At 29.5% G+C, this 13,707-nt stretch overlaps 1 protein-coding gene across 1 annotated transcript; it reads right to left on the reverse strand.

The window, feature by feature from the left end:
• Window positions 1-1,591: 1,591 nt before the first annotated feature.
• LOC133316549 (patatin-like protein 4) lies at window positions 1,592-7,983 on the reverse strand. Its single transcript, XM_061518307.1, has 7 exons — window positions 7,807-7,983; window positions 6,785-6,966; window positions 5,038-5,203; window positions 4,229-4,375; window positions 3,345-3,614; window positions 3,023-3,192; window positions 1,592-1,661 (listed from the first exon to the last, which is right to left on the reverse strand). Exons 1-7 carry the CDS (start codon window positions 7,981-7,983, stop codon window positions 1,592-1,594), a joined length of 1,182 nt encoding a protein of 393 aa, XP_061374291.1.
• Window positions 7,984-13,707: the final 5,724 nt, after the last annotated feature.

A 13,707-nucleotide genomic window follows, 5' to 3' on the forward strand; every position in this document is an offset into this window, starting at 1 on the left:
TAAAAAATAGAAGTTAAACTCTCATTCTTTGATTATAGATCATAATCCAAAAGCATTTTCCGAGAAAAGTCAACGGCAGGGTTGCCTCTCTCCGTCAAACTTTTAAATATATTGTACTCAATCTTTAACTCGAGTTAAAGAAAAGTGCTGTTGGATACTTGGATCAATAAATGGCACATTGAAGTAAAAGCAATTCAAAATTGTCCCAAATCCCGAGTTAGAGTAAAACAGCAACATTAATGGAATAATAATTTGGGCTTTTCGGCCTATGAACAATTTAGTAGAGTCAGGCCTTTTATCATTGTTACTGTGGGCTCAAACGTTTATGGGTGGGGGTGCAACATTCTTTTCTCAATTTCTTCTTCATTAATGAATAGAGAAAGAAGCTTCCTCATCTTCTTCTTCAGTAGTAGACCGGCTTGATCCTTAACAAGTAGAAGTCCAAGCTTTGTGATAACATATAATAAGCCATATATATATATATATATATATATATATATAGGATCTTTTGACACCTCATTTGAGAGTCATTAGATCAAAAAAGATCAACGACTCTGATTTGTAACTGGTGTCAAAGGATTCTACCTCATATATATATATATATGAGGTAGGATCCTTTGACACTGATATCAAATTTTGAAATTTGACACCAAATTTTAACCGTTGATTTCCACCAATTAACGATCATCATTTATTGGGAATCAAACTTATTAATTAATTATTAATTCTCAATAAATGATACCAGTTTCAAAGTCTGACTCCGGTGTCAAACTTTGAAAGTTGATACCAAATTCTAACCGTTGATTTTCGCCAATCAACGGTTATAATTTCCGTCAATCAAACTTATTAATTAATTATTAATTCCCAATAAATAATTTCTGGCCGGTTTTGGTGAAACTGGTGACCCCATTATTTAAAAAAATTTCCAAAAAAAAAATCATAATAGACATATTTGATTGATCAATTGCTTATTGACTTACATTGGTTATGTACCTACGATATTAATATTATCTTAGTTATGTACTACGCAAATTTTTTTGATTTGATTCTTTATTAGACAATAATGTGTAATTTATTATTTTTTATATTAAAATATTTAAAATTTATATTATTTTTTTTAGCTATTTGAGTGTGTTTATAATTTTATTAATATAAATTATAAATTTACATATAATCTCCAAGCCATGCAATTGAACTAATGATCCAATGGTTAAACCAATATTTCAATGATTCGGTACCTTAACAAGTCATGACCGAGCCGATTTTAAAAATGTTGATAATAAATGAAGCAAACAACGGTAAGTAGTAGATGAGAGGGGAAAAAGTCTTAAAACACAAGAGAAAAGCAACGCAACAAGGGATTAATTATATAATATCATACATTGATAATTTGATACATGTGGTCGTCGTAGTTAGGAGCCGCATAGAGCTCACTCACATTGAACCTTATTACAACAAGCATAGATACTTAAATATATTACAGGCAGCGTTAATAAAACACACAACAATATAATACAAGGCCACACACTTGGCATTTATTGTAATACATTCATTGATAATGCCTAAGATTCTTGGGTTCGGCCAAACATGATCATCCTCCTTTTTCCATTGATTTCCTTTTCAGACGTAGCTGTCTCTCTTCATACAATATCTCAGCCCAGCTTCATAAAATAAAAACACAGTTCTAAAAAATTAGCATTCCATATTATAATTGAACTGAACAAATATAGTATGCTTACGTCCTTTTTCCAACACGAATCGTAATCATCATTAACTTGAGAAATAATTCGTTTGAGATTTGACTTCCATCTATCATACTTTAAGTTGTTGGGTTTATGCTCTAATACCAATTGTTGGTGCAATTTAATCTGCAAAAAGCATAAAGATCATTCTAATTTAGAATGTGATGAATCATCATCGTTCTTTTTTTAAGAGCAAGTGAGAGATTGTCAGATTTTGTTCTTTTATCAAAAACCCAATTGGACTAGGTGTACTAGAAGTGTCCAAGAAGGCAAGGGTTGAAATTTCTTGGTGCCCATATTAATAGCCCCACTTTATTCATCAACTTAATGTGAGTTGAGAAAATTGAAATCCTAAAGTGCTAACATACTCCTTCCCCTTCCCCTTAATAATAGCCTGGAAGATCTATATGTAGCCATCTTCGGCAAGAAGACTTGATTGTGCAATGACACGGAGGAGACTTGATGATGAAGTGAGGAGATTCTGTGGCAGCAGAGGTGAAATCGATCACAACACCAACACAAACGGATTCCTCGTGGGTCTAAGCAACAAGAGGTATGATTTTATATAACAAAGGATGATGATGATTCTTCGCATTCGAAATTGCAATGATTCTTACGCTTCCGCAATATTCCAATGGCACTAACATACGTTACTTTAAATAATATTTGGGTTCACATAATTCATTTTTTGTGGGTTTTATCTCCTAATTTTATTTTTATTTTTTTGGGTATAGTTCTTATAGTTTTCAACTATAAGGTTTTGGTTTTTCAGTAACAAACACCTACGTAATTTAAGCTATAGAGATCAGTCTTCTATGAATAACATAATTTAATACCCTAAAAAAGTGTAAAACTACAAATACTAACATCCAAATGAGTGAAAAATATATAAACTGATATCTTTAGTGTTGGGACCAAAACTCAAATAGGTGAAACTAGATAAAATATACAAAAAGGTATGATAAAGACCAAAGACCAAATTGATTAAAATATATATATATATAGGAATTAAAATCTACCTTAAACGTTAAGATAATGGAGTATGTTATTACGGTGATCACACTTGTTCAATTTTAATTATGTTATGTTCTAAGTAGTATGAGGTTTCTAACAATATAGTTAGTCCGTTTTAGAGTAAAAAGTGGTTTTGTGTGGGATAATTAACATCACATTTTAATTCAAAACTTTAAAACTATGAATATATAGGTCTTTTTCACTTATATGATCTCGACCTATTTCTATCCAACTCACAGTTGAATTTCATTTCGAACATTACACACCTGTCAAGAGCCTTAGCATATGTCTGGTCTGTTTCCTCTAGGTCAAAAGTATCCACATTCCTCTTCATAACTATTTCTTGCAAAAGTTGATTTCCTGCATTTTGAAGATTGTCCAAGTTTTCTTTTGTAACATTATCAAGGGAATCCATGGATTTATCCAGGTTATATTCCTGCCATTAATTACATGATCATATATCATCAATTATTCTGAAATAAATCATCCAATACGGTTAGGCGAAGACACATTAAAAGTCTTATATTTTATGTTATATTTCTCTGACAAAAACCCTTTAAGCAGTGTGCAACTATAAAAACTATATACCTGAATTCGAAGGGAATTATCCTCAAGCTGGAGGCCTGGGAACATTGTGGCAAGGTAATAATCGTCCATGTCTGAAGAAGCACGACTCAAAATTTCTGATGAAACTGATGACCAAGTAACGTGTTTGGAGTTCAAACTAAAGCTTTGCCAAGTAGAAGCATTTTTAGCATCATATTTCTCCACAACTTTTTGAATTCCAGTTCCTAAAGATAGCACACGGATTTTGGTAAAATTATGGTGCTGTATCACTTCACCTATAGCAGTCCGTGTCTGAAATAAATTTCACCTTGTGAAACTTCATATACGGTATATGTTGGAAATTTAAGTATGAGCGATAAAAAGCCCACATGGAAAATAAATATGCTAAACATGATACGTATAAATGAAATGATTTATAAATAAATTTAAAGCTTTAAGATTTCTGACATTTACTCGAGGAAATTACTTCCGAATGATTAAGATTTGGACAAACTTTGATCAAATAAAATAAATTAATACATTATTTGAAAATAAAGATAAATTGATATATAGTTTGTTAGAAAGGATAAAGCCTTGAAAAGAATGCTAAAAAAAAAAGCCTTAAAAGGAATTTAAAATATGACAAAACGTAAATGACAATTAACAGTTTATGCAATTTCCACCTATCAATCCTTCATTTAATGAGAATTTAAAATAGGACAAAACGTAAAAGACAATTAATAGTTTATGCAATCTCCACCTTTCAATCTTTCATTTAATAAGAATTTAAAATGGGACAAAACGTAAAAGACAATTAATAGTTAATTTATGCAATTTCAATCTTTCAATCTTTCATTTAATTATTAGTTGAATACTCGTGAATGGACTTGATTACTTGTAGTTGTAATCATCTAATTAATTTATACCGGATTAGCTGCTGCCGCACCACCATCAATCAAATTGAATTCAGTATGATCATTCTCAAAGTAATAGGGTGGTAGATAACTTGGTGCAGCTGAAGTCCCTATGCATATATCTGAGAGTTTGGCATTTAATCTTGGAAGTGTCTTGAGCTGCATCATCAAAGTTGCACAAACGTACAATTCACCAAAATAAAAAATAAAAAATTGCACAAACAATATTCACAAACATATGGTAACTAGATCTTTTGGAAAAATTCATATTGAAAAATATAAGAAAGAAAATTCTCCAAATATATGAATTTTTTTTCAAATCCCCAAAATAATGTTGTTTTGAAATTATATGACCGAAAATCACTTATATATACATATATATATATATATATATATATATGGGTTTGTTTTTTCTGATGTTACTTTAGATAACTTTATCTAATGTTCATCAAAACGACGTCGTTTTGGGACGAAAATTATGGTATTTTTATAATTTTAATTTATTTCAGGGTTATAATAGTCTTTATCACTCTAATTTTTTAATTTTTCAACCCCAAAACGACGTCATTTCGATGAACATTAGATAAAGTTATCTAAAGTAACATCGGAAACTTTTCCCCCTATATTTATATATATATATTAAGTGTTTAATGTCTTTCATATCATAAGAGATAAAATTATTTGCTATACACATAAAAGTGCTTGGAATCATATTTTTGTTTTCTTTCTCTTCTTTTCACATGGATCCACACTTTTATATGCGTGTAAAAGATAATTTTATGTCCTAGATTACTAACATCAAACCCATATACTATGCTAACCTTATAGCTTGAGAATATCACTGGCTTGAGTTTCTTCAGGTCGAAGGTTGGGATTACAACATTCGTCAATGTTTGATTCAGTCGTGTTTCTTTCAATAGTTCACGAGTTATATTATGTAAGAACACTCCATCATATCTGGGATATTTAGAATACCAGTTCCAAGTTCTGCATGTTGTTTCATCATCAGAATCCAAAAACTTCTTAAAGAAAAAAAAAAAAGAAAAAGAAGAAGAAAAGAATCCAAAAACTTGCATTTAGTTGAGTGAGACCCATCTTAAATTTATGTATGTAGGAGATAGATTATTTCTTATGTAACATAAAATAATAAATCCCTATAGGGTAATAGTTTTCTCATATAGTAGCTAGGAGATAACTATTATCTCCTATAGACTCATTTGTGCAGACGAAGTCCACTTTTAGGGAGAGAGAGGAAACATAGAGTGAGACTATCTTGAATTTGTGTGTAGGAGATAGATTCTTTCTTATGTAACATAAGAATAATAAATCCCAAATATATATCTCAATATGAGATAGGATCCTTTGACACCAGTGTCAAATTTAAAGTTTGACACCTCATCTGAGAGCCGTTAGATAAAAAAAATCAATGATGTCACATGCTTACAAATCAGAGTCGTTGATTTTTTTGATCTAATGGCTCTCAGATGAGATGTCAAACTTTAAATTTGACACTGGTGTCAAAGAATCCTACCCCTCTCAATATATATATATATATATATATATATATATATATATATATATTGGACCAACCCAATACTTTTTTTTTGGAAATATTTCATCCGTTCATCATTTCGCGATTAGTCTGATTCGAGATGAGTTCAGAATTAAGACTTTAAACCTCTTTAAAAAATAATACTAGAAAGAAGATCAAACATATGCTCTTATGCTGCTTAGCTCCCAATACTTGAGCTGGGTTGCAAAGGGGTCATTCCATTGACTCCAAGAATTGAACACATAGATCTCATTGTAGATGATTTTTCACTCCCTTGTCCAACTCACACATCGTACAAGTTGGTGTAACAATTCCTCATCCACGGTGAGGTAGTATACGGAACACTTATAACCCTTCTCTCTGCTTAAAGATAGAGTCACTATACTCTTGCATATTTTCTCTCTTTTAGTCATATTTTAAGAAGAACCTATAAAGTGATTCCTCCAAAACTATGAGATTTACTATTATATAACTATGAGATTTATTATTTGTATGTTATATAAGAAAAAATTTATTTCTTACACATACAAATTCAAGACAGATCTCACTCTATTTAATTTTTCTTTCTTTTCCCTTGAAAGTGGATCTCACCTGCACAAATGAGTATGTAAGAGATAATAGTTATTTGTATAAGAAAACTATTACCCTATATATTTATGGGAAAAACACTTCTCCTTTCACGGAGAAGTGTATTCTTATGTCATAGATACAGAATATTTTTTGTTTAGTTTTTTTTTTTTTTTTAAAGGTGGGCCCCATTATGGTTTGCTGTCTGCGGGAGAAGAGAAATCATTCCCGTCGCTGGAGAGCTCAAACCCCTATTTTTATATATAGGTTTTATAAGAATTATGTTGTAGGAAAAATGATTGTGTAACGTTATAAAGATTCGTTTTGCGTGTAATTTCTTTTTTTACCTTTTTTTTTTCAAAAAGTGTGGACCTCACAAAATATTATGTGTGTAGAAAAGTTTACTGTGTCATGTTAAATGACAAATAGAATCCCCTTTATATATATACCTGTTTTTGAATATTTCAGAGCCATTATTCATATAGAACTGTACGATTTCTGCAGGAGTAAACAAAGGACTACTGGGGTAATTTGGGTGCGGGCTAGTTAGCATAGCAGTCATAAGTCCACCTGTACTACTCCCTGCTATCACGTCAAAATAATCTGCTAAACTTGAAGTTTCGTTCTTAGCCTGCGATTCAATCAAATGGAGTAATAATATGATATCTCCTAAGAGATGAAGATTTCCGGTGAAGGTGAAAATTTCAATTATTATGTAACAATGGAGTAATATAAACAGTAGCACATGAATTTTTCACCTAATAAGGATATATGCATAGATTTTAGCCTAAAAGAACCATTATAGACTTTAAGGACGATTTGCATGAACCAAGATGTTATTCTATTCTTCGCATGTGAGTTTGTGTGGTGTTTGTGAAAATGAATATTTTTTTCTTCTGTAATCTTTGGAGAAAGTGCTTCCAGGAATAACATATTACACCCTTTCACAGAAGGAATTCAAATCTGTTGTTTCATTTTACTGTCTCCATAATTGAATGATGACAGTTAAACAAAACCAAAACAAAACAAAAATTCTGTCCTTAAAATCATAGGAAACTTGTTTTACACTGTTACAAGAGTAAGACATCTTATAGTCAATCATAATTATTGATTTATCTGCATCTAATGATTTATATATAAAAAAATTAGAAGTGTTAGATATAAATAAGATTAACTGTTAAGATTATAATTATAACTTACACCGTATATGTAAAATGATCCACTCGATAGGAGTGTAAGATTTCGTAGTCTTACACAGATGTAAGAATAATGTACCTCATATATGTAAGTGACAATCCACCATTAATAGTGGACTGTACATCATATCTCAACCCAAAACTTTAAAATATTAGATTTACGAGTCTTTTTTACTTAGCATGCATTTCTACTTAAAGGTAAATTTTTATCACTGACAATTAAATTTCCAACAATATATATGCATGAGTGTGCAAAGAGAGACAAAATTATTAACCTTAAGTGCCTTCTCTAAGTAATCAAGAACTTGTGCGGGAATAATCCCCTTGATACCACCACCGTCGATGCTCAGAACGTGTATCGCGTCTCCATATAAAGGAGGTGGTAGCTTTTCATTGAATCCAGTAATCAGTTGACTAGCAAACATGAAAACAAACAAAAGGAATGGAGCCATTGAGTGGTCTATATACTTCAGAAGAGAATATAAGTTGAAGGGGTGTCAAAGAAAGAATGAACACTTTGAGTATCATTCACAAATGCGATGTGGCTATTTATAGACATTTTTTTGATGATGCAAGTACCAAGATTAAGAGGGCAAGCATGTTATTTCTTGTCATCAAAAGGTTACAAGTTCAAATCTGAAAAAAAATACCCTTACAAAAATGTAAGTATAAAATTACATACAATTGACTTTTACTGCTACCCTCACATATGAGGGGCCATACATATCAGAGCTTGCCCTTTGTCCATTTTAAGTAACAAAGTTAAACAATGGCCACAAATCTTATAATAATGTTTATTACTTACACAATGTGTAAGTTGTGCGTAATTTCAACGGTGCAAAATAAAATTATGATAAAATTCAATTCATCTTCTTGTACATATCTTAACAGAAGAATGCGTAAAGCATATACTTCTTCTGTTTTAAAATATTAGTCTCTTTCAATAAAAAAATGTACTTTATTATATTTGTCGATCTAGAGAGAGGTTATACTTACAAGTTACAACCTATTTTCGTTTACAACCTCCTACAATTTATATCTTAATTGTTGATTTTCGTCAATCAACGTTTATCATTTATTGCGAATTAATAATTAATTAATGAGCTCGATTTGCAAAAATAATAACTGTTGATTGACGGAAATCAACGGTTAAGATATGATTGTAAAAAATTGTAAACGAAAATAGGTTGTAATTATAACCTTCTTCGTCGATATATTTGAAAAGTAAAAAATATTAATTATTTTATTTAATTTTATACTAATGTCTTGGTCTTTTTATTACGAGGAATTAAAAAGAGCACAATGAAAGGGTAGCTTAGTTAAAAGTAGTTTTTTTTTTGTTTTGAAATTATAATTATTTAATAAAATTTTTATTCTTTCACAAGATTCCTAAAGGACTATATTTACAACGGATAGAGTTTAAGAATTAATAATATTCTCCCCCAATTCGACCTGCCCCATGTCGTAGGTATTTTACCCGTCTTGTTGAAATTATAATTATGCTCATTGGTTGGAAGATGTTTTTATTTACCTGGTTATTAAAAGTAGGACCACTCTTTTAAAACTCGGATCGGTCATCAAACCGATCGAGGTACTGGGTCACTGGTTCAACCGGGTTCAACTGGACTTACTGTTCACATATTAAAAGTATAAAAATATTACTTATATTAATAAAAATTCACATAAGAAAATTATCAATGAGCTTCAAAAAATAAATTGATTTTCAATGATAGCAAATATTATATACTTCTAAGCTTCTAGCTCTAGACCATATCCTAATATTGGATTAAAATTGCAATATAAGTTAAATGCACCTTTTGTGCTTGACATGATACGGATAAATTAAATCATGATAACAAATAGTATGCATGAAATATACACTAAGAAAATAATGTCACCGTTATCATGATAACAAATAGTATGCATGAAATATACACTAAAAAAAGTGTCCACCGTTGAGATGAGATCATGAGACCATCAGTGTTTATCACCACTTAACTTCATGAGATCATTATAAGATGCAACTAAATTACATAAACGAACTGCACTAATTTAAAATACCTTATTATTTTCACCTTACTTTTCACCTTACTTTTAATCATATTCATCATAAAATATGAATATGATTTAATTCAAGAGTTCTTATCAACAAAAAAAAAAATTTACCAAAAAGAGAAGAAGTAATAACCGGTCTAACCCGGGTCAATCGAGTCACCGGGTCAACCGGGTTTCGGCTGGGTCAACCGGTCCAATCTGAGTTGACTGCAGAAGCGGTCCAACTACCTTCTCGGAACAGGGAACCCACCGGGTCACCAAGTCCCCGGTCGACCCGACAGGTCCGAGCCGGGTTTTAAAACACCGAGTAGGACAAAGGTAGAGGAAGTATTAATATATATATATATTTTTTGGTACATGAGGAAGTATTAATTTGTTTTGGAAGTATTAATGTCTTATCTTTCAATGGTACGATATGAATTGATTATGCTACTCATACAAATTTGTTTGAATTTTTTTTTTTTGGGACAAAAGTAAATAGGGTTAGATATAATGGTATCCTATTAAGTTCAGGAAAAATTCATAATCTCTTTGAGAAATTTTAAAAAAAATTGCATATCATTCATTAATAAAGTCCTTAATTATATTAACTGTCATGTTTTGAACTTATGTAGATATAGACCAGATGCTTAGCCAATTATGATCACTTTTGTCGGTAGATTTGAAATTTTCATTCGTCACATAGGGTGCACGTTTTCAATATTTTCACAAAAGCGAGTATGAGTTGTCGTCTTTAAACGGGAGTGAGTACAGGCAGGTAGGGTTCATTAAGGGGTTCGAGCCAGTGTTAGCTTAAGAAAACAAAAACGTACCCAAAGTTATAAGGGAGGAAGGTTTATACACACTTTTACTCGCTGGTTCTGTTATATTTAATAATTTTAATTTATTAATTAAATAAATTATTAAATATAAGTGGGATTAATAAGTAAAATTGTATATAAAACTTCTTATTTTTTTATTAGAATAAATTGATTATATATATATATATATATATATTTATTTCTACATCCACTTTAGATAAAATTATCTATAGCTGCCTAAAAATTATATCATTTTGATTAATGAATGATGTTTATGTAATTTTAGGTGAATTAATGATAGGTGTTTCAGTAAAATTCATATGATAAAAATAAAATTACAGAAACACCCTTCATTAATTCATCTAAAATTATAGAACCACCATTTATTAATCAAAATGACATAATTTTTGAAATAGCTGTAGATAACATTATCTAAAATGATCATAAAAATATCAACTTCATATATATATATATATATATATATATATATAGTAAACGAAAGGGAAGCTAATGTGCTGGCAAAGATCATTTGATATCTATTAAAGGGAAGCTAATGTGCTGGCAAAGATCATTTGATATCTATTGAAAAGCCTCTCATCAACGGAATTTTCTAATATGCTCCCGGCCCACAATACTATACCATGGTCATTTACTAAAAAAGAAATTTTTTTTTTAAAATTCCATCTAAATCCATTTTTTTTACTATTTTTAAAATGGGAGCTTATGCTCTCGGATCATATAGATGTCCAGAAATTTTCTGAGAGGACATGGAATGTTTATAAAAAAATGCATAATGAACGTACAAAAAAACAAAGGGTTTTTTTATTGTTAATGTAGATAATTTATCTATATTAAATTCAAAACGACGTTATTTTTAAGTAGAAATCAAAATATATTTGTCATTATAATTTGTTTAAGAGTTATAATAGTCTTTTTTATTATAATTTTTAAATTTTTCAATACAAAACGACGTTATTTTAAAAATAAAAAATAAATAATTTATCTATATTCAGGGTATGTTTGGTGCATAGTATATGATAATGCTTGATAGTATAAGACCTGATAGTATAATGCCAGATTGTATAAGATCTGATTGAATTTTAATACTATCAAGCGTTTGGCACGGTATTGTATAAAATAATATATTGTATAAGATAATATCATCTAGTATTTGGTAATGCACTGTATAATACTATATATGATAAAAATAAATATTTTTAATAAAAATATCCTTTAATAAAGAATTTATATAATTCTTCAAAAAAATGTCATATGATATTAATTTTTATAAAAAATTATTGATCAGTGTGTCCAAAATATAAATTATTTTTTATAAAAATAAAAATATTCAATATTTTAAAAATTAATATATTGAAAAATAAATTTTTATTTTAATAGATTAATATTAAAATAATATATTAATTTTTGAGAATTACATTGGTCAACGATGTTAATACATCAATCTCTTATCAGGTCTTATCCCTCACCCTAAGGCCAGATTAAGTTATACATCGCTTTGATGTATTAAGGGATTATGCTGTATAAGCTTATACTATACGGTGGTCACACCAAACAACTAAAAATATCATAACGTATAATATAAGCTTATACTATCATGTCTTACACATCACATATACCCTCATCGTACGAACATTAAAACGAAAATAATGAATTTTCTTAGTTGATGGCAAATTATCGATTTTTGATTCAATTCCAATGTGTTTAATGCTTGCTATATGATTGATATCCTTATCTGCATTATTGAACGAAGAATTGAAAGATGGGGCTTTACACTAAAAACGAAGGAAATATTTAATATGTTTCATGATCATTGAATTTTTTAATGTTTCCTTTTATATCATTAATTTTTTCTTTTTTTTTTATCCCTGTTATTTTTCTTTTTTTTTTAATTTTACCCTCTTATTTACACTAAGGAACCACCTAAAAAATGGTGGTCCTTGTTCAGAATAAATAATCTCAAAAACGAATGGCTCAAATTGTTCCACGTAGTTGGTAGTAAGTGAGGATCGAATTGACATTAACTGTTTGAAAATGAATTTTAGGTGAAGATTGAATGGAGCTAAGTACGTCCACCTAGCCTAGGGAGGGTGTATAATGGTAGTGGATCGGATTATGTGGAATTTTTATGTTTATTTTTTTTTTTTATATATAAGAATATGTTATTCTGTCTATCTTTATTCTACCTATCTTTGTCTATCTTTTTTAATACCTATAGATTATAATTTAATCCAATGATAAAAATTTGCAGGATAAAACAAATACTTTTACTCTTCCTCTTTTCCACCGGTGCCTCTCACCCTTTTTCTCTCCTTCCACCTTCTTCGATGATCAGAAGCACAACATATTTTTTTTTGACAAGAGCAGTATTAACTAAACATGATAGAGTTCCAATTTATGAAATTGACATAATCAAATTATATGTTTAATTTATTAAATATATCTTGTGAACCTAATTGAACCTGTGATATCCTAATTTCGTACAAATTTGTAGGCACAATTAGCCAAATGACTTGTACCGAATCAGTTTCTGATTAAATTGGTCGGATGTCGTTCAAACAATACTGCAAATTGTCGAAGACGATGGTCAACGAAGTGGGGTGGAAGGTGAGACAAAGGGTGGAAGGCAGTAGGAGAGAGAGAGAGAGGAGCGAGAAAGGGTAAAAAGATTTATTTTATCCCGTAAATCTCTATTGTTGAATTAAATTGTAATCTAAAAATGTTAAAAGAGGTAGACAAAGATAGACAGAATATATATATATATATATATATATATATATATATATATATATATATATATATATATATGAAACATGATATTCTTACATTAGTGTAAGAATTAGAAATCTTACACTCAATCTTGAGCATTGATCCACTTGTATTCAATGACTTACATTACTAAAAAATTAGAGTCCTTAGATATAAGTGAGATCAACAATCAAGATTGAAAGTGTAACTTACACTGATGTAAAATAATTCATGACCCTATATATATGACAATATTTGCCAATTTGTATGTATAATAATTACAGAAATGTAAACCCCAATAATGATTTACATAGATTAACTATTATAAAATATAATTCAATTTATATGTTATTTCAAGTATTCTTTTAATTTTATACAAATTTTGAATTAAAAAGAAAATTATATTATGTGATAATAGAATTATATTATTTATAATTTTATAATTTTCAAAATATTTTTTTTGAAGTTTTAAATATCGTAAGTATCAATAAATATTTGTTTACTTCTAAAAATTACAAATAAATAGCCATGGTGGAGATGAAGTGTATTACCAGA

The sequence above is a fragment of the Gastrolobium bilobum genome, unplaced genomic scaffold (genome assembly GCF_033153095.1).
Source record: "Gastrolobium bilobum isolate Gb01-03AN ecotype WA unplaced genomic scaffold, APGP_CSIRO_Gbil_v1 utg2361, whole genome shotgun sequence".
NCBI lineage: Eukaryota > Viridiplantae > Streptophyta > Magnoliopsida > Fabales > Fabaceae > Gastrolobium > Gastrolobium bilobum.